General features: G+C 48.0%; 1 protein-coding gene across 2 annotated transcripts in view; it reads left to right on the top strand.

Moving 5' to 3' along the window:
• The window catches only part of CLIC5 (chloride intracellular channel 5), a 155,465-nt gene that overhangs the window by 117,327 nt on the left and 17,486 nt on the right, over positions 1-20,652 (top strand). For both annotated transcript variants that reach the window (XM_069488097.1, XM_069488098.1), the window contains exon 4: positions 7,770-7,876. In XM_069488097.1, coding sequence (XP_069344198.1) covers positions 7,770-7,876 — 107 coding nt within the window. The remainder of the gene's footprint in view (positions 1-7,769; positions 7,877-20,652) is intronic.

Below are 20,652 nucleotides of genomic sequence, written 5' to 3'. Positions count from 1 at the left end.
AGTCCAGAGCACAGGCCTTCTCATCCGAGAGAGTGTAGGACCCCCGAAGGGCTGCCAGGCTCAAAGTGACTCCGCTAAATTCGCCGAGAGTGGATATCGCCTATGAAGTAGAGCCAGTCACTCCTCCCACCCGGAGCAATTTTAGGAGCCCTAGAAAGGTCCCGCCCCAGTATGTCCCCCTCTGTCCAGGTCACTCTGCTTGGATGACCTCCAAGTGAGAGCAAAGGCGCCCTCATTTCAGGAGGAGACCTGAAAGGCCCATGAAATGAAAATAAGTCAGGAAAGGGTGACCCAGTGACTTAAAACACCAAGAGTCATAAACCTGACCAAGTCTGTTCTGACCCCACAATCACACAGATGAGAAAAACTCACCTCCTCCTCTGAAAACGGGTCCAGGGAGGGGACAGGCCAGGGGGCTGTGTGTCGGGTAATGAGCTGCTACTGATGGAAAAGAGGAGAGAAGAGAAGAGGGACGGGTTTGGAAATTCCCCATGAGGCTAGCTTGTTCATCAGAGAGTGTCATGACCCGGAATTAAAACAGTCACAGTTTTTAAAAAACTAGGAAAATAATACTACACATGGACTTTATCCTACAGGGTATCATCCTGTAGGGCGTCCCGTCGGGTAACCACTGACGGGTTTTACACCAAGGGGGTGGAAAGTCAGTTTTCAGACTTACCTTGGGGGTTGGGTGAGGTGAGTAGCAGAGGACGGTAACGGCTGGGGGTGGAGGTGACAGCCCAGCAGGACTGAAGGACAGGCTGAGCCAAGGCAGTGGCAGGAAGATGGGAGGAGAGGAGTGGGCAGGATTCGGGACATACTTAGCTGGTAAAATAAGTGGGATTTAACTACTAAAACCCACCATCTTGCATTTATTTTAAAGTGTTATCTATCCATCCACGTTTGTATCACTCTCACTTTGTGTCAGGCTCCGCTGATAGCACTTAACCAGCGTGACTCATTTCGTCCCTGTCACAGCCCTAGGAGGTAGGTGCTATCATTATCTCCATTTTACAGTTGGCCTTGGAGAGATTAAGTCACTTGTCCAAGGTCGCACATCTAGTGCATTACTGTTAAAGAATTAAAACTGCCATTCCTGTTCTGATTAAGCCTTAAACAACTATACCTTCTTCCTTAAACTATTCTTTGTCATCCAAATGGGGACAGTCGATCACACTGAGAGGGGAGAGCTACCTCAAGCCCATTGGAAGAAGCTTAGTGTTGACTTTAAATAAGTGAATTAATTAAACCCATGGGGCAGCCCCCGTGGAACTCCCAGCCCAGCCACAGGCAGAAGCCACACACGCATCTCTGAACAGGACTCCTGCCAGCCTCTTTGCCAGACATGCCCAGAGGGGGCCCACACGCATCTCCCTCCCCTGGGACCCCACCGCATTGCTAGCACTGGTTTGAAATCCCATGTGAAAAAAAAAAAGTAAATGCTGTTTTCAATAACTAAATAGAATTTAGACTTTGCCCGGGAGACGCAGAGAGGAAAGTCTGTGGCGAAGTTGCCATTTTCCCTTTTAGAAGTAAGGCTCCCGCTCAGGAGTGAGGGCTCCCGTCCGGATCCTCAGGGAATGGAAAGTTGACGCGTGAGGAGCAGAGTGCCCGCTGGGGCTTATTCCAGGCGTGTGGATGGAGGGGAGCGGGGTGGGCGTGCACTTCTGGCTCTGCCGGGACTGTGCTCTGCCTCGGTTCCCCCTCTGTGAGAGGACGACCCCAGGCCCTTCTTGCTGTCTGATTCTCCACCTTAGCCAGGCTCCCCCCACCTCCCCACCCCCAGTGTGGTTACGCTTTTCCTGGGCTGTTTCTCTAACACAGGGGTCCCCAATCTGCATCCACAATGGGACGAAGGGGGCCCAGAGACCCTGGAATTGCATGTCCCGTGTGTCCCTGCACATTCTTCCGGAGGCCGTCATCATCAGATTTCATCCTCATTCCATTAGGTTCTGAAAAGTTTCCATGATCCAGCTAGGGTGGGCGGTGCTGGATGCAGACGTGCCCTCCTCTCTTCCCTCTCCACCCACATTCCCTGTTCTGAGCGCTGCTCCCCCTGGTCCGGATCTTGCATCCTGTGTAGGAGGTTTTACTAAGCGCATTCCTGCCATGTTAGGAACCTGATGGTGCCGCACTCCCAGGTGGCAGTACCCAGATCTGTTAAAATGTAAGTCTCCAGAAGGCAGCCGAGGTGGGGGCCCTAGTGGTGAGACCAGTGACCATTCTGGAGCCCTACAGAAGTGTCCCTTAGATGCCTTTGTACCCATCGGACTGGGGCAGGTGTCACAATTACCTCCCGGTAAATGTTACCAAGCCAGTGTCTCAGCCCCACGTAAAGAGAACTGCTGGTCAGCCCACAGCAAGCCACCAGCCTCAGCTGGCTTCCCCAGGGACGTGGCTGTGGGGCCGAGTGGCCTGTGTTCGGAGCCTCCGGAGCAGGCAGCCTGGCCTCCCGTCTCTCTAGGGGGCGTCCAAATCCCCACGACCGCTCACCCAGCGCTCGCCTACCATGTGTTTCTCATCACACCACTATTTGTAAAAACTGCCAGAGAGCCAAGACATTGCGGGAGCCTTTTTTCCCCTTAGCTTAATTTTTTTTAAAGAAGAAAACCACATACAAACACTCCAACAATTTTTTTTAAAAATTAAATTTTATCCTACGGAGCATTCGGTGTCAAAATGAGGAATCCAGGAAGTCTCAAGTTGTTTCCAAATGAGACTAACATCCATCCCTTTCCTTGGACCGACCCTGTTAATGCTCAACAAGGAAGTGAGGGATCAGTGCTGGGATTACTGCTGAGACTTCCTGGCCCTTGCCTTTCACCCCGGTGGAATGGCCAGAGTTTCTGAGATTCGAAACCGAGAGTCAGGAGCCCTGCCTCTGGCCACCTCTACCAGCGTCTGTTGTGTGGCCTTGGGCAGGCCTCCCTTCCTCTCCGACACTCCAGTTGTCTCATCTCTAAAACAAGGAGGCGAAACTACATGGGCTCCAAGATGCCTTTCAGTGCGAGTTCTATGATCCTATGAGTTTCTCAAAGCACTCTCCCAGAGCTGGTTGTTGTTGCAAATGATCTTAGTGCATAGATGCTGTGATAAAAATTCAAGAGGGTAAACTGATGCGGTCTGGTTACATAGCATGTCATTCAGTCAGTCAACTAGCAAGAATGATTGAAATATCAACAGGGTTCAGGACGCTGACTGAATTGGAAGATGCTTTGAATTCTTTTTTAAAAAAACGCATGGAGACATTTCATAATAGTCGAAGACAAGAATGCTTTTTTAATCCTCTGGGAGGAGAAGAAACAGCCCGGACCTCCGGACCTCTGGAACCCCCCCAAGGATGGCATGGCGGCTGAGGTTGTGAACTTTGGAGTCACAGTCTGCACCACATGGAGTTGTGCTCTGCCGCAGGATCACATCAGCCATAAAATCGCAGGGGCTTAACAGAATAGGCATTTATTTCCCACTCAAGCAAAGTCTCAGTGGAGAGCGTGGCCTTCCTGTATCTTGTAGTTTTAGGAATATACGGCCTCCGAGTCTCCTTCTACGGGGAAGAGAGAGAAAAGGAGCATGCAAAGTGTTTCCCAGGGCCAGGAGTGTGAGTGGTTATGTCACTTCCCCTCTCTTCCATTGGCCAGAATCCAGTCACATGACCCCAACCCAAGTGAGGGAGAAGCTGGGAAATGAAAGTGCATATGGCTGTCTGGGGAGAATGCATAGTCTCCGCTATCGGCAAATTACTGAAAATCTCTCTGATTGTTAATTCTCACATCCGTGAAACAGGGACCATACTGTTGATCGCACAGGGCTATTGTAGAAGGTGGCACTACTGAGCCTAGTGCTTGACACAACATAAGAGCTCACTAAAAGGTAGCTCAGAGTTGTAATAGAAAGAGAGGTCAGCACTGGTTTTGTGGCTGTCTCCCAGGTGTCACCATAAGGACAACTGGTGACCTTCGGTCTTAAAACCACAGATCCTAAGGGATGTCTTTTAATGAACAAGCCAGACCCCTCTGCCTCCAAAGATCTTTTGCTTAAATAGCAGAGATAAGACAAACAAGCACAAAGTCAAGGATCAGAAAAGTCAAACATCAATGTCCTTCACGGAGGATGTAGTGAAGTGAGGAAGCAGAGACAAAGTAGAAGGGAGGGAGAAGAAGTCTTTCCACTTTTCAGCTCCTTGGAAAAAGGAGAGTCACCACTCAAGCTGCCAGGAGAGACTCCCAGAATGAGCAACGGTCACTCCTCAGTGGTCCTTGATAGGTGCTTAATGTGTGTTGGCTTAATTGCATGGGGTCCTTTTGTTTGGTGGCACGGTGGCCTGCAGCCAGTCAGTAGGAAGTCAGATGAGATTCTAAACCAGTCAGGCACTCACTGTATGCAATATATTTTTTCTTCACTACTATCTCTAGATACAAAAGACCAATTTATTATTATAATTTTTTGGTGAGAAGCCAATTGTTTTACCTCTAAGATTGAAGCTTAAATGCAGATCTAAGATGAATACATTTGAAATAAGATATGTTAAAGACAGGGTGGAGAGAAATTTTCAGCAAACTTTATCTGCAAATATTTTTGGCTTTGCTGGCCGCAGGCTGTCTGTTGCAACTGTGCTGTTGTACGGTAAAAGCAGCCGTAGCCGATATGTAAACAAATAGGTGTGGCTGTGTTCCAATAAAACTTTATTTAGGAACACTGAAATTTGAATTTCAGATTATCTTCACACATCACAAAACAGTACCCTTCTTTTGATTTTTTTTTTCCCAACCATTTTAAATGTAAAAAAAACATTGTTAGCTTGAGGGCCATATACAAACAGGGGTCATAGGCCATAGTTTGCTGAGTTAGCAAAATTTATCACCTCTTTGATTGTCATTAGACCACATCACAATGCTATTTCAAAGATGTTTCTATGAATGAAACACTGTGTGCTAGCCTTTTAGAGAAACACATTATATTTTGTAGTCCACATATTTGCATATTTAAAATGTGGTATAAATATGGAGGTAAAATGAGTGCACTTAACATCCTGCACAGCAGCCTTCCCAAGTCTGGTTGCTGAAATTCGTGAGATTAACATCTTGGAGAAGCCAGGCCCGGTGGCTCACGCCTATGATCCTAGCACTCTGGGAGGCCAAGGCAGGAGGATCTCTTGAGGTCAGGAGTTTGAAACCAGCCGGAGCAAGAGTGAGACCCTGTCTCTACTAAAAGCAGAAAAAATGAGCCAGGCATGGTGCATGGCCCTGTATTCCCAGCTACTCCGGAGGCTGAGGTAGGAGGATCGCTTGAGCCCAGGAGTTTGAGGTTGCTCTGAGCTAGGCTGACACCATGGCACTCTAGCCCGGGCGACAGAGAAAGACTCTGTCTCAAAACAAACAAACAAACAAAACCATCTTGGAGATATACTTCCCACAAGCACAAACTTCAGTGGGAACATTATGCTATACAGTAAGGTCTCAATGAGTGACAGTGCTTAGGAAATAGGATGATAGTGTTATGGTCCTCTGAATACATTGTCCTCTTTCATCACCTTTTTTTCTTTTTTCCTGAGACAGAGCCTCACTCTGTCACCCTGGGTAGAGTGCCGTGGCATCATCATAGCTCACTGCAACCTCCACATGTCCCTGGTGCCCACCCTGATTGTGAAGAAATAATCAGCTTACTGAAAGTTTGATCAAATGATGACAGGGAAAAAAAAAAAACAAACCCAAACAAATTGTCCACTAAAATGCATTTTCTAGGCCCTTTTCTGTTGATATTACCAAGGAGAAACAAAGAACACTTGGTCTTTATTAATAATTTAAGTCTATCAGCTCTAACAACATGCTAGATTCTATGTGAGAAGGCCAGAGTAGGGAAAGATGACACTAAATGCCACATCTTGGCAGATTACTTAGTATCTTGCAGGAAGCCTTGGTTTGTGCCTGCAGTCACAGCGGGTGGATTTGGTAATTGCCAGTATACCTGGAAGACGTGTATGTGCAAAATCTGTGCAGAGCGCCCCCTCCTGGTGGAGGGAGGCAGCTGGTGCACGGTGCTCTGCTCAGCCCTGAGGGCTCTGGGGCTTTGAGAGCAAATGGCAAAGTCTGAGCAGGCACAGAACATGGAACTTAAGAGCTGGGCTTCCAAACTGAAACTGCCTGGGTGGGAATCCTGGCTCTGCCTCCTAAGCCCCCTGACCTCAGGCAAATTGCTCACCTTCTCTTTGTCTCAGTTGCCTCACATGGGAAATGAGGCTCATAACATCGCCAATAGAATTGTTGTGAGGAGCGAATGGTGAATACATGTGCACACAGTAGCTCTCGGTGCAAGTCAGCTTGTACTGTTATTAGAGAAGCAGTGAGACCGCACTGCTCCAGGGCCAGGAAACCAGGCTCTCGGTGTCCCTCCACTATTTATTAGCCGTGGCCCTTAAACAGCCATTTAACTTCTCAAGTCTCCAGTTGCCTTCCCCGTAAAACGAGGACAATAATGCCTGCCTTATCTGCCTCTTGGCAGAGCGCTAGACTCTTCCAGTGGCGGTGTTTCTGAAATTAAACATCCACCTAACATGGCCCCAAGAGGGACAGTCCTAGCTAATGGGCCAGTTGAGGAGCAAAGAAATAAAGGAACAACACATAATTTTTAAAGGCTTGTTTGGTTCAAATTATTTAAAACGTTACAACAAATGGACAAAAGTATTTTGCTTTTTAAACATCAAGCAACCCAACAGCCCACAGTCAAATGCTACTCACCCAGAGATCACAAGGTGCATGTTAATTAGTAATAATGATAACCAAGCCATTGTCTCCCATCTCCTCCCACCCCTGCCTGGCCATAAAATGTGTGGCAAATCATATTTTTTTAAACTTAGCATTGCTCATTTTGATGGTGCCAGTGGGTCCAAGCCATGGATTCCCACACAAGCAAGTTTACCTCTTTCTGTCTCAAGCCTGCCTCTTATATTCCTCTGGCTTCAAAATGAAAGGCTCTGCAAGAGAGAGAGAGGGGCTGGATCATTGCAAATCTATCTCCAGATAAAATAAAATTAAACAATCGAAAACACATGTCCTCTGATGGAGCCTGGTAGTTTCTGCATCTTATTACTGTGCACAAATAATAAGTGTGTGGAGGACATTTCAGCAGAGGACCCAGGGCATTCTTCCTTTGGAGAAATGGTTTAGAGCGGTGGTCCCCAACCTTTTTGGCACCAGAGACCAGTTTCATGGACGATAATTTTTCCACGGACCTGGGCCGGGGGTAGAGGGTGCGGGCAGTGAAGCTGTTTGCCCCAGTCCCTAACAGGCCACCAACCAGTACCAGTCCATGGGCTGGGGGTTGGGGACCGCAGGTTTAGAGGCCTCAGTGCTAAGATGCCTGACATTTCCTTGCTCCCAGAATTAGCCCCGTGCAGCTGTGACGAAAATTGCAGGCCTGGCAGTGGGTAGTTATTTTAATGTGGGCAGGGGAAGTGTCTCGGACCCTATCTCATAGAAAGACAAGCTCAGTCAGAGCTTTGATTAGCGCCTTTTCATTGGTGCACCATTGTTGGTGTGAAAAGGTCACATTCGGGGCCCTCTGAATGGCATTCTGGTTTCTTGTCCAACAGACTGTGTAGCCCTGGGCAGCTCTTACCTCCCTGGCCTCTGGCTTCCTCTCTGGATGAATTGGGGCCAAGAGATTTGTAGATCCAGCTAGAAAGGGGAGTGTCTTTTGTGATGGAGATAGGCTCCCCATTAAAGGAGCTCCAAGTCTCAGTAATTGACAGAACACTGCGTCTTCCACTCCAGGTACCCCAAACTGGCTGCGAAACACCGCGAATCCAACACAGCAGGCATAGACATCTTCTCCAAGTTCTCTGCCTACATCAAAAACACCAAGCAGCAAAACAATGCAGGTGAGTGACTCCCTTCCACCATGAGACCCTGTCTAAGCTATCTTAAGTTTGTCCATGGGTATGTCAGATATTCAGGCCAGAGAAGCATCTGGAACCAATGCTGCTCATTATGCAGTTGCCCATGTCATCCTTGACATAGGGGAGGAGGTTGTAGATACTGCCCCTGTCTAGGCACGGGGAACGGCCAGTGGGCCTTACTGGAGAATCGGAGGAACAGATGCTGTTTGCTTTCTGAGGCTGTCTCACTGCACAGCATAATGCAGTACATGGACGGGTCCTTACTACTGTCCATTTGTCCCCAATTCACAGCCCTGTCTGTAATCACATTGGAACAACACATTCCCACTTCCTTCTGGTCTCTGGGGTTGTCCAGAGGCCCTGGGAGGGGCAGCACAGTCACCACTGTGGCAAATGCTGAAGGCAGACGCCCAGCTGTCTGCGTTCTCCCCCACTGCAGGTAGAGAGGGTGCTGTTGGGTTGTTCATTAAGATTTAGCTAAAGCCATTTGATTGGAACCCTCCAATTGAACATGTACAACACGAAGAACTGCATCAGGCCCTGTGAGGGAAAGAAGGAGGATGAGAGAATTTCCTTGCCCTCAGAAAGAGAATGAGACAGCCTGACAAGCTGGACCCCCTGGGGCCCAGCACAAAACCAGGCAGAGTAAGTGCTTTGTGAATCTTTGTGAATGAACGAGTAAATGATGCACGAGGCACCAAAACAAGGGGGTATATGCTAGAGGCTCCAAAAGCTCAAAGGAGAAAGGCATCTCTTTGGACTACAGGAACCAGGAAAGGCAGCCACGCATGAGGTGAAAGAGAAGAGATTTGGGGCTGAGCAGAGCTGATGCAGTAGGAAGTAAGAACTCAGGAAGTTACAGAGGACCCGGACTGCACCAAGGGCAGAACTAGACTCTGGGGCTTCAAAGAAGAAAAAGACACTTCTCCAGTCTTCAGGGCTTTAGCTGGTGCAGGAAGAAAGGTTTCAATTCACAAGAAAAGTCAAATAAAATGACAAGAGGTAAATGAGGGCTTGATCGAAGAGGGTCTGAAGAGCTAACTGCCAAGTGAAAGGAAAAACTAATTCCTGTCAAAGGTGTTTAGGGCAGGAGGAACTTACCTTTGGGTTCTTTGAGAAAGTTCTTGAAGGAGTTTCAGCTGGGTCACAAAGACCAAGGAAGAATCAGCTGGCTAAGATCATAGAGTGGAAGACACGGGGAAGGTGAGACAATGTCAGGGACAGAGACCAGGCAGTCACCAGACCTGCAGTGCCAGCCTGGGGGGCTTGGATTTCAGCCTGTGGGCAACGGCAGCCGTTAGAGGTGTGTGGCGGGGCACACAGGAAGCATGTGGAAAATATTGTAAACCTACTCAGTGCTCTGGCTTCATTACTGTTTGGATGCTGTAGTGTGTTGAGTAGTGTCCTCCCAAAATTCAGGTTCACCCGGGACCTCGGAATGTGACCTTATTTGGAAATAGGGTCTTTGCAGATGTAATTAGCTAAGAATCTCGAGATAAGATCATCTTGGATTTGGTGTGGTCCCTAAATCCAATGGCTGGTGCCCTCAGGCAGAGGACAAGACACACAGGCAGGGGAGAGGGCCGGATGGAGGCAGAGGCTGAGCTTGGAGTGATGCTGTCGCAAACCGGAGAACACTTAGCTTTGCAGAAGTGGGAACAGGCAAGGAAGGACACCTGCTGACACCTTGATTTTGGACCTCTCCCCTCCAGCACCGTAAGGTGAACAACTATGTTGTTTTAGGCCACTCAGTCCATGGTACTTTGTTGTGGCAGCCCCTCGGAGCCATTTCGGGAAAGAAAAGTTACTGCGGCTTTCCCGCCAGAGGACACAGAAGCGGAGGAGAGGACCAGGGACTTCTCCCCACGAGGCAGGGCTGGCACTCGAACCCTGGTTTTCAGACTTCTCATCCAGTGTCCTCTCCTCTCGGCCACAAATATCTTCTTTCATACTTGTCAAAGTGCCCTTAGAAAGATTATCTCTCATTTGAGCCTTCCAGATTTTTTAAATTATAAATGGTATTTACATATTATCCATATTTACAGTTCTCCTATTCCCAAAGCCAAAGCAGCAGTTTCCACCAAATCTCGAGTATCAATTTCTTATAAACTCCATACTCTCCAATTTTCATTGTTTCCCCTTCTTCTATTTCACCCTTTTTTTCTCTCTAATGGGTTTTTGCCCCTGTGACTCCTTCTTCCCTTAACTCATGTGCACATTTCAAAGCTCCGGCATTTCTGCCTTCCCGAAGAGCCTGTCCCCCAGACGCGCTGTCTCCTCGCCTTCCTTTATTAGACACCACGCACTCCTTTCTCAGAGCTAGAACTTGCCCACTCCCCTCCCTCTGCCTGTGCTTGTCCTTCCTCCCACCTCTTACCCCCCAGTTGTGGTCAGCTGGATCCAGAAGTTCTTAGGCTCAGCAGGCCAGAGGCCAAGGCTCCTGCGGGGCTGCCCCCCCGCACTCAGCAGCACGGCCCCTGCGCTGGGGTCCACACCCTCTCCCCTCTGTCGGAGCTCTGAGCTGGCAGCGGCTGCCAGATCTCTGCAAGAGCATCAGCATCCGACCCCAGGCTTCCCTTGGCATGCCCTCCTACTCAGCTTTGCCGTTTTTCTCTCTGGGTCCTCCACTCCATCTATTTCTCCAACATACTTTCTTCAGAGTGTCTCTCTTTTGTTTTCATTTTTTTTCTCTTGAGCAGAGCCCTTCCTCCCACCAGCTTGTCACTAACGCCCCAGCCCCCGTACGCACGCTGGCCGTGGTCATGAGCTTTTGCTTCCCTTTCAACATGAAGGCATGAAAAGAGCCAACACTGTAGCAGGGTTCTACATGGCGGATCATCTCTTTACTCCTGTGGTGGTTACAGGAACTGCCAAGTAAAATTTCCCTGTTGTTCCACAAAGTCTTAAAAGTCCCCACCAGCTCCTGGAACCCCGATCCAGTCCATGGGAGACATCCCCAGTAATACTCAAGACAATTGTCCATAGTTGTACATTCAACCATTCATTTATTCATTCAACAAACACAGATTGCATGGAGTGACTGTAAGTCCCAGCTAATGTTTAAAGGGCTCGTCTTGTGTGCCAGGCACTGGGGTTGCCAAGACAAATGAGACAAAGCCATTGCCCTGTGTGCACTGACCATGTTTGGCTCCTTGGGTTCATCTCTTCCTCTCAGGGTTTCTTTGTCACCTCCTAAGAGGATCTGGGCTTCTTCTGAATATCCATCTTACGTTTTGTATTTCTTACCCACAGATTGCCATTTCAACAGACTCTAAAAGACTCTGCCAAATCTCTGGGCTTTCAAGAAATTGATTTTGCTTACCATAATTTAAGCAGAAAATAATATATTTTACTTTATTTTTCACAGTCTCTCTTTTTCCTTATGTTTCAGTCCAATCAATTCTCATGGTTCATTTCACTGTTGTCCATATTGCATGTTCCAGGCCTTTAACAAATGGATCTAATATGTGTCTTTAGTTCTCTATGCTTTTCTAAAAAAATGTTTTAACATTTCAATAGATTTAGGGGGACTTAGAGGGATTTGGTTTTTTGTTATATCAATGAATTGTATAATGCTGAGGTCAGAGATTTCAGTGTACCTGTCACCAGAATAGTGTACATTGTCCCCAATAGGTAAATTTTTATCCCTCATCCCTTCTTAGTTTCCAAGGGCCTTTACACCACTTTATAACCATATGTACCCATTGTTTAGCTCCCACTTATAAGTGAGACTATCTGGTATTTGTTTTTCCATTCTTGAGACACTTCACTAGCACAATGGTCTCCAGTTCCATCCAAATTGCAGCAGAAGACATTATTTCACTCTTTTTATGGCTGAGTAGTACTCCATGGTGTATATATATATATACACCACATTTTCCTTATCAACTCATGAATTGATGGGCACTTAGGTTGATTACATATCTTTGCAATTGTGAATTGTGCTGAGATAAACATTTGGGTGCAGGTGTTTTTTTGTTTGTTTTTGTTTTATATCTTTATAATGACTTCTTTTCCTTTGGGTGGATACCCCGTAGTGGGATTGCTGGATGGAATGGTAGATGTACTTTCAGTTCTTTGAGGAATCTCCATACTGTTTTCCACAGAGGTTGTGCTAGTTCACATTCCCACCAACAAACAGTGTATAAATGTTCCCTTTTCCTCCCATCTGCACCAACATCCATTATTTTTTTTACTTATTTGTAATGGCCATTCTGACAAGGGTAAGATGGTATCTCATTGTGGTTTGAATTTGCATTTCCCTGATGATTAGTAATGGTGAGCATCAATTCTCTACTCTTATTAACTAATTTGAAAGTTCCTTTTTTATTTCTTCCAGCCCTCTCACATTTCTCTCAGATTTAGTTAATATTGCTGCCCAGAATTACCATCCCTATCTTTGGTACGAGTGTCATAGTCCCATGTGCTTGTGCCCCTTTTCAGCTGGAGGGACATGGGCATGTCTGTGCACGTAGCTATGACAGGAGCCCTGCACTGCCCCCTTTCTGCTCGCCTTCTCCACCTTCCAGCTTCCTCCTTCTGCACACGCCCACCTCCGTGGACTCTCTTCCCCCTACTGAGGAGTCCAAGAAGTCCCTAGCGCAATCTCTTTGTATCTCGTCTGTATGTCACGTGCAGTCCCGCAGCTTGGGCCTCCCACGCTCCTCAGGCTGCCGGTTCCACACGTCTCTGTATTAAATGGTGCTTTTCCCAATTTGGATGATTTCAGTCTTTCAAGGCTTCCTTTGAATTCCCTCTTCTCTTCCCCTTCAAGTCCATTTTTCTCTTTCATTTCCGCCTCTATATTCCTCTGTCTTGGGAGCCTTCTTTCTATGTTAAAATTTATACTCCACTTGTTCCAGAAAGGCTTTATAGCTGCTCAAAGGGACGCATAAAGCAGAGCAAGTCCACAGACACCAGAAGGAGGTGAGAAAGAAAAACAAGGAGAGGCCCATAAAGTGGAGCTCGGGGTGAGCTAAAAGTCCCAGCAGCTGTGACCTTGACCTTCGTGCCTGCCACACAGCAGGGCAGCCTGCAAATTTGGCTCTCAACTTGAGAGCAGACAAAGCAAAAAGGGGTCCCTGGTCAGCTCCGGCTTGGTTCTCCCAGAAGATAGAAACGAACCAGCCTCCCAGAAGAATAACAAATATTCCTGCTGTGAGTCACAGGCGCAGAGGAGCTGTTATTTCCATTTTCCTTGGCTCTTCCCTTCTGCGGCTTCCCTTCCCCGGAGCTGCAGACCCCAGGCCTGTGGACTCCAGGCCCGGCCAACTCCTGCTGCTGTGTCTCCTTCCCACCTCGCCTTGCAGCCCGTCTCCACCCTGCCTCGGGGCTGCACCGCTCCCCAGCTCTGTTCTTCACCTGTGTTCTCTTTGCACCTGAAACCCACTTTCTTCTTTTTCTCTCCATCTTCTCTCAGAGACCCACCAGACCTCCCTGCAGCCTCAGGCCCATGTCACCAAATTGCCTGCTCCTCTCTGTCGTGGATACAGAGCAGCCTGCCTGGGCCTGTCTCTTTTTCTCATGACTGACCCTCTTCCATGCTGCATGTGCAAACAGGTGCCTTCACTCCCAAAGTCGCACCGTTAACTTTTTATGGAAGACTCTGCAATGTTCCAACATACTCCTCCTACAATGCTTGTCCTACTAAAGTGCTTCTAACTTCCTAAATAAACTCCTAAAAACCTTCCTTGGTATCTGTGACATGCTGGACACAGTAGTGCTTTGTGCTTAGGGTGCGAGAACCAGGCTCAGATTGAACTGTCTCCTTCGCTTTGGCCCTTCATTAATTAATAATGGCAGTGGCCATATTTTCCAAACTGAAAATCAAATTTCTAAAACATTGTCTCCATTGAAAATAGTCAAATTATAAGAAATTGGTACTGTCCCAGAAAATCCAGGACACGTGTCCCCAAATGAAAAGCACCTGGAGAAGCTAAGCCCTCTACTCCCCTTTTCTCTGCAGTCCAAATCCAAACCTGGCTACCACTGTGGAGGGCAGGTGAGCACATCCCAGTTCCTGGCCCCTCCTGGCCCCAGATCCTTTGCTGGGACAAATGAGTAGCCATTAGCCACGAACTCCCCTGAGCAGTCTTGGTTCTGTTTCCAAATGAAGGCCAAGGTTTCCACCGCCCTAAGGCTCTCATCAATGGCTTCATGGAACCCGGAAGTGAACGGTGTGCTCCCTGGGCTTATTCTGAGAAAACTGACAATCCCAGCCACATAGCATGGAGGAAGACCCTCGGATTATTCTAGAAACCTCAGTGAACTCATCTCATAATTGGGAATGATCAATCCCACTTGATGGGAACGTGATCGAAGGGTTACACTGTGGCTCTTATTAACACAGTAGCAATTACAGCCGTCCTGCCTCTCTTGTTTCCCTCCCCATCTGCTACAGCACTCATGAAGGGTAGCGTGGGCCTTGTCTCCTTCCTCCGTTCACACCCAAATCTCCAAATTGCTCTTGTCTTCTTCTAAGAGGTGCCCCCTGTGGTTGGTCATGTTTCTGGCTGATGCTGGTGGACAAAGAACCTATCTGTACCGCTGGCGATCTTTCTTGCCCTGCCAGGCTCTTAGTGGTTTGTGTCCACACCGGCTCATCCCTGTCCTTGCACCACGGCCTGGCCGCACCACACCAGCAGACCAACTCCTGAAGCCTGCCCTGCTCCTCCCCACCAGGTGGCCACATGCCTCCTTCTCAGCATGGACCCCTCACTCCCTTTTAATAAAATCCCCAAGACCAGAAATATATTAAGCCAGATCATCCTCATTTGATGTACAGAAAATTGAGACCTACAGATTTCAGCTCAACATGAGGACATTTACAATTAAATCTGTACCATGGACCACCAACCAACGAAGTGAGTATCCTGTCAACCAAAGGGACAAAAAGGGACTGGACATGTAGAGGTAGGAACTGCCTACCACTAAAAAACAAACAAACAAAAAAATGCTTTCACGGAAACAAAAAGTACCTTCACTTAAACTCTAATATTTTGATTGTAAGACACAGTCTGATTTCAAAAATCTCAAAGTGTGAAAAAATATGCCTCTTAGTCTTGAAATATGGTAGGCGATTCTCATGGTCCTTTCCAGATCTAACTTTCTTCTACTTCCTTGAGGCTATTCAATGACATGTCAAACTCCCCTTCTGCGTGACCTTGAGCTACCCTGTGAGAAAGAAATGGAATCAAGGTCAGCCAGCATTGCTTCTAGATCCCTCTGGGATAGTTGTACTAACTCCACATCCAGTTAAGCCTCAACTCTGCCCTCTTCCCTCTTGCCTGGAAACAGCACTTACCTCTTAAGTCAGGGATTGGCAGACTTTTTCTGTAAAAGGTCACATTGCAAATACTTTAGACTTTGCAGGCTACACAACAGGCTCTGCTAGACTCTGCTCAGCGCTCCTGTTGGAATCATAAAGCAGCCAGAGACAATATGAAAACAAATGAGTATGGCTGTGTTCCAACAAAACTTCATTTATGGATGCTGACATTTGAATTTCACATCATTTTCAAGTGTCACAAAATATTATTCTTTTGATCTTTCTTTCAACCATCCAAAAAATATAAAAACAATTCTTTGCTTGAGGGTAGCGTAAAAGTGGGGAGTGGTCTGGATTTGGCCCTTGGACTGTAATTTGGCAACCTCTGTCTTGGGCAGTCCCAGGTTACAATAGGAAGTCCTCTGCATTTCTGTGTGCCTCAGCCTCCTCATCGGTGATATGGACATGGCATTGTCATGTTAATTAAATGAATTAATGCCCATAAAGCATTAGGACAGTTCCTGGCACACAGCAGGTACCAATCTGTGACTGGTATTGCTGCTGCTACTGCTGTTTCTGCTGCTGCTGTTAATTTTACGCATCGCGCCCACCGCCCGCCACACCTGGTGTCCGCTTTGGAGCGGGCAGCCCAGCTGGCCCCCTAATGTGTAATAGAAGCACGTGCTGCCCTCTTCTGGCAGGGAGAGGAATTGGCAGAGGCCTGTGGGTTTCCAGGCGTCTTCGTGTACAGGGACTCCGTTGTACCTAAGCTTGGGCTGGGGGCTCCAGACGAGGCCAGGTCTCCTCCAGGGGCTCGAAGCTATTATCTTCCCCCTCACCAAGGGAAAGACAGGGCCACCAGGCCTGTTGGATCTGCCAGGGGTCCCTGGCTGCCCGGGGACAAGCTGCCCCAACTGCTTCTTTCTCCCTTCCCTCTCCTCCTCCCACAGCCTCCAATCTTTGCATTTCTGAACTTCCTTGACCTGCAATAGAAAAGTGTTTGAAAGGATTCAGGGCGGCCTGGGAGGGCTGTCAGCCTGGAGCTAACAAACTCTTTATTATCAAAGGCCCGTGCTCTCCCCACCCCCAAGCGTCCTGAAAGCCAGCCGCTGTTGGGGGCGAGGGCAGGAGGAGGGGGGTGGGGGTGGGTACAGCACTTTTTCCAGATCCCCAGGATGTGGCGAGCTATGTTTAAAAGAAAGGGTGTGTATTTATTATTCCAAGCCACTTCAATCACAAGGCGCTTAATGCCTTCTCCCCTTCCTCCCTCCCCGGCCCTCAGTCCCCATGTCACGGTGGGCCGGGGCTGGCGTCCTGGCCTTTCCAGGGGCACAGGCACGGCCCCACCTCTCGCTGCGCCTCGTGCTGTCGCACGGACCGATGGGACAGCGACGGCAGTCTGTGACAAGCAGTGGGCATGCGAGTTGTAATTACCCTGCAGCGAGCTCAGAAATAGAAGTCACAGTCACTGAGGCGGCAGTGGCGCTCCATGTCTACCCTGTGGGAAACACCGACCCGTTCTGGAGCAGCACAGCTGTGTCCCGGCTCAGGACGGCCGGGTCCCGGGAGGACCTCAGCCGAGGCCGCCGGGCCCCACAGTGGGCTACCAGACGGTTCCCCAGACGGGGGCTTCCGGGTGGTCAGAGCAACCGCCCCCGCGACGAGGATAACACGCGACAGTCTCGCCGCTTCCTCACAGAGCAGCCATTGCGGTCTCCCTTCAAAGACGCCTCTAGTCACAAAGGGACCCTTCAGCCTGCCTTCCTTGGCAACCCCTGCGTGCAAAGAGCCAACTTGGGGGATTTTGTTTGTTTGTTTGTTGGGTTAAAGTTTTGCTTTGATTAGCATTCTTGCGAGGAAAAACAAATAACCTCGCTCGGCGCAGCCCACCTCCGAGGTCTGGCGGGCCCTGTAAAATTGCACGTCCCGGTCCTGTCCCACTTGGAGGGTCCTTGAGGCTAAAAGCAACAGGGAGGGGAAGGGGGCGAATACTTCCTCTGGCACCTCCCACGAGCAGCCCGAGGGATTCCTCCGCAGGGCCTTTGATTTGGTTCATTATTGAGGTGGATGCTTGCAATTTATGATTTAACAAATCTCGTTCCTGAAATGAATCCTTGGGCAGTCGTAAGGAAGGCGGTTGATGGCGGGGTGGCGTGTTGGACGCGGCAGGCTTGGGGAGGAGGGGCGGGGGAAGGTGGGTCCTGCGTGGGTGGGCGCATTCATTAGTGGGATTTTGCTGTGTGGGCTTCCCCGAGCGGAGACCACCAACACCATTCCATGTGGTGGAATTTCCCGCCGTCTGACCAGAGCGAGTTCTCCTGGTCTGGCCTGGACTCAGATCAAGACCTGGGGAATAAAGGAACATTAAATGACTAATTTGTACACGAGTTAAATGTTCTTTCACCTCTCGCTACCGTTACTTCATCCTATGCAACCGACACCTCTTGTCTTTGTTCAGTCTGCATGTGGGGACTGACTACGTTCCCAATCGCTCTGTCTCCCGCTCATACACACACACACACACACACACACATACATAGACTTATGCAGTTTGTGTGTGTTCTGATGTTTCTCTGTATTTAGCAAAGGCCATCACATACCTCCTTAAATAAACAGACTGATTTCAATTAATCTGAAAAAAGTCCTGCTTACATGCACTGTGCAAAGTTATATTAGTGATGGGACATGATGTGGGTCTCACAGCCGTACCCCTAAGCTCAAGGTGTTTAGACCACAGAAGAGCAGTGGTGTGTACGTGGGTGTGCAGGTCAAGTGCATCTCAGTTGGTTTACACGATTACTACACTCATAACCCTTTGTCTGTGGTCAGGATGTAGCTTTGAAGAAAAATTCTCCACACCTCTGCCAACTCTTAGGAGAGAATGGCTCCGGGGGAACTAACACGTAACACAGATTTCCTCATTTTTGGTAGAGGTGGGGCTGAAAATGACACGATGTGAAATCCAAGTGGTGTGCCCAACCTTCTAGCAAAAATTTCAAACACCCCGATTTATAAACTCCCTTTGTCAAATGTGTCACTGTCTTGTGCAGGGAGAATGGGCAACCTTCTCTCCATTTCACCCTGGGGAATGGCAACGTTGTTCCGAAGACACGGTGGAGCCAGGACACAGCAGGCATTTCTCAGCTTCCAAACTCTTTTGCTACAAACTGCTGTTACTAAAACATAAGAATTGGAACCAGCGGTTAGATCCAGTCTGCTATTCTGAATTTATCAGCAGCTTAGAGAGGATAATTTGTTGGAGAAAAAGTTGCTACACAGAATTTTGACTTTAAAAGCCCTAGCTTTTAAAAAAAATCCTGCTCTAGAACTATCAGGAAGGCCTCCACCTCACCTCAAGCCTGTTTATGGGTTCAACCTGAGTAGCCTCATGAGCTAAAGTCACATGCATTTAAGACTCAAGGGTAAGGAGGCACTTCTTTTTGTTTGTCTTGTTAGCGGGACCATTTTCTCCCTTAACTGTGCATTTGAGTCACCTAGGGGTTATAGAGGAAGAGTAACTCCCATAGCTTCTTAATTGGAAGGGACTCCCGGTAAGAAAAGACAGATTAACAAGAGAAAAAACAAACCGAAGTTTATTAACATGTATATTTCATACATACATGGGAGACACCCTGGGAATGAGCAGTTCTCAAAAAGGATGCTTTGAGTTCCGGTTTATACAGCATCTTCAACTAAGGACAGTAAATTTTTAGAGAAGTGACAAAGGAAAAGGCCATTGAGTCTCCAGGGGCAGTGACTTGCAGGAATGCAAATCAATGAATGGCAGGTAGAGGCTAGTTAGTAAAAATTGTTTGTGCAGATTCCCCTGGTACCATCTCCAGGGCAATAAGAATCTAAAGTTGTCTTCAGTGGTTGTCCCTGGCACAAGGGGGACAGGATGCTTTTTGTCTTTGTAAATCTATGTCCTGTTTTTAGGCAAATAGAGGGATATTAGAGAGCTTTCCTATATCTGCTGCTTCAGCTCAACAGGGCGGCATCTTCTAGTCTCCCCCAGGGCCTTATTACAAAGCGGATACCAAGGCAGTGGGTCTGGGGCAGGGCCCGAGAGCAACAGGCGATTACGACGCTGCTGGTCCAGGGCTGTGCCCAGAGGAGCAGGGTTCTGGGAAGCTGTCTCTGTGGGGGAACAGGCTTGTGTGTGTCTCCTTCATCATTGTCATCCTCATGCCCAGCTCAGAGTCTGACCCAGAGCAGGTGCTCAATGAATGAATCATATCCCAGACACTTAGAGATGCCCACACCCTCTCTACGCCTTTACCTGACAGATGATGAAAAAAAGCCTCCCCCCAAGTCATCAGGATCTAGGGCACTTCCTCCAGCCACCTTCTGTTCCCACTCTGGAACCCTCACCTTTTAAGCCTGTCCCCACTCTGCAGGCCCCCTATGCTCCGGATTATATTTCTTTGAAACTTCCCAGTCCCCATTTAAAGTTTATGATGCTCTATGACAAGGACTATCTTTCACCTGAGAACATATCATGCTTTTTTGACATCTATTATATGAATGAAGCTTCATGATGAAAAAGCTGAATGATCTCATTTAGAACCAATCAATAGAAGTGTGAAAATCTGAGCAGTTGCCCTCACTAAGACCATCAGTGTGACGGGGGTGTTTTCTTAAGTGGTATTTTTCTTTTCACCTTTATTTGTATAACTACATTCAAGGGAAATTATATTTGGTGTTAAAGGTGATACTTCACCAAGAATCAAAAGAGAAACCCCATAAGGCTAAATTCTAGTGTTCTTTCAGCTAGAAGCCACAGGGCAAATTATCTTTCCAGGAACCCGGATGGAAGAAGCATTTGATGTTCTGGATCGCAGTAAATATGTTTCTCAGTGCTCACGTACAGAACCTCTCCCATTCCTGAACATTCTGTGGAGGGGAGGGCTGAACCAAATGATTTCGGAGGCCCACAGCACTCAGCTCTAATTCTCTGATGGTCACTTGTCCATTACATTTTGCAGTGACAGTGACCTATGTTTTGTTTCCATTGTGGGGACCCCGAAGATAAGTTGTACCCAACACTTTGCCTCCATCTGGCCCTGCCTCAGTTCAAACTGAGTCACTTGGCCGAGAGGTGCTGGGATGCCTCTCTTTTGGCTCTGATGACAAAGAGGCTGGGACCTATGGGAAGGTATCTCAGACCAGACTAGTAGAATCCCTTTGCTGATTCTCAAGAGACCACGTGCTATCATTATACAAAGACAGGGAACCCTTGTAGGCCCTCTAACGAGGTTAAGCCAGTTACGTAAGCAAATAGAGACATACAGAGTCCCTCCTCTTTTCACAAACCCCACTGAATAGCTCATTTGTTCAGCAAATGCTTATTCTGTGCTAGGCACTGTGCAAAGTGCTAGAATAAAAATGGAATAATGAAATATTGGCAATACCTATGTGTACTGGCAAAGGTTGTGTTTGGCTGTATATAATAGAAACTTGATCACGGTGACTAAAGCAAATACTTATTTTA

This window comes from Eulemur rufifrons, chromosome 15 (genome assembly GCF_041146395.1).
Source record: "Eulemur rufifrons isolate Redbay chromosome 15, OSU_ERuf_1, whole genome shotgun sequence".
Lineage (NCBI taxonomy): Eukaryota > Metazoa > Chordata > Mammalia > Primates > Lemuridae > Eulemur > Eulemur rufifrons.
This window is presented reverse-complemented; position numbering and strand designations above follow the sequence as displayed.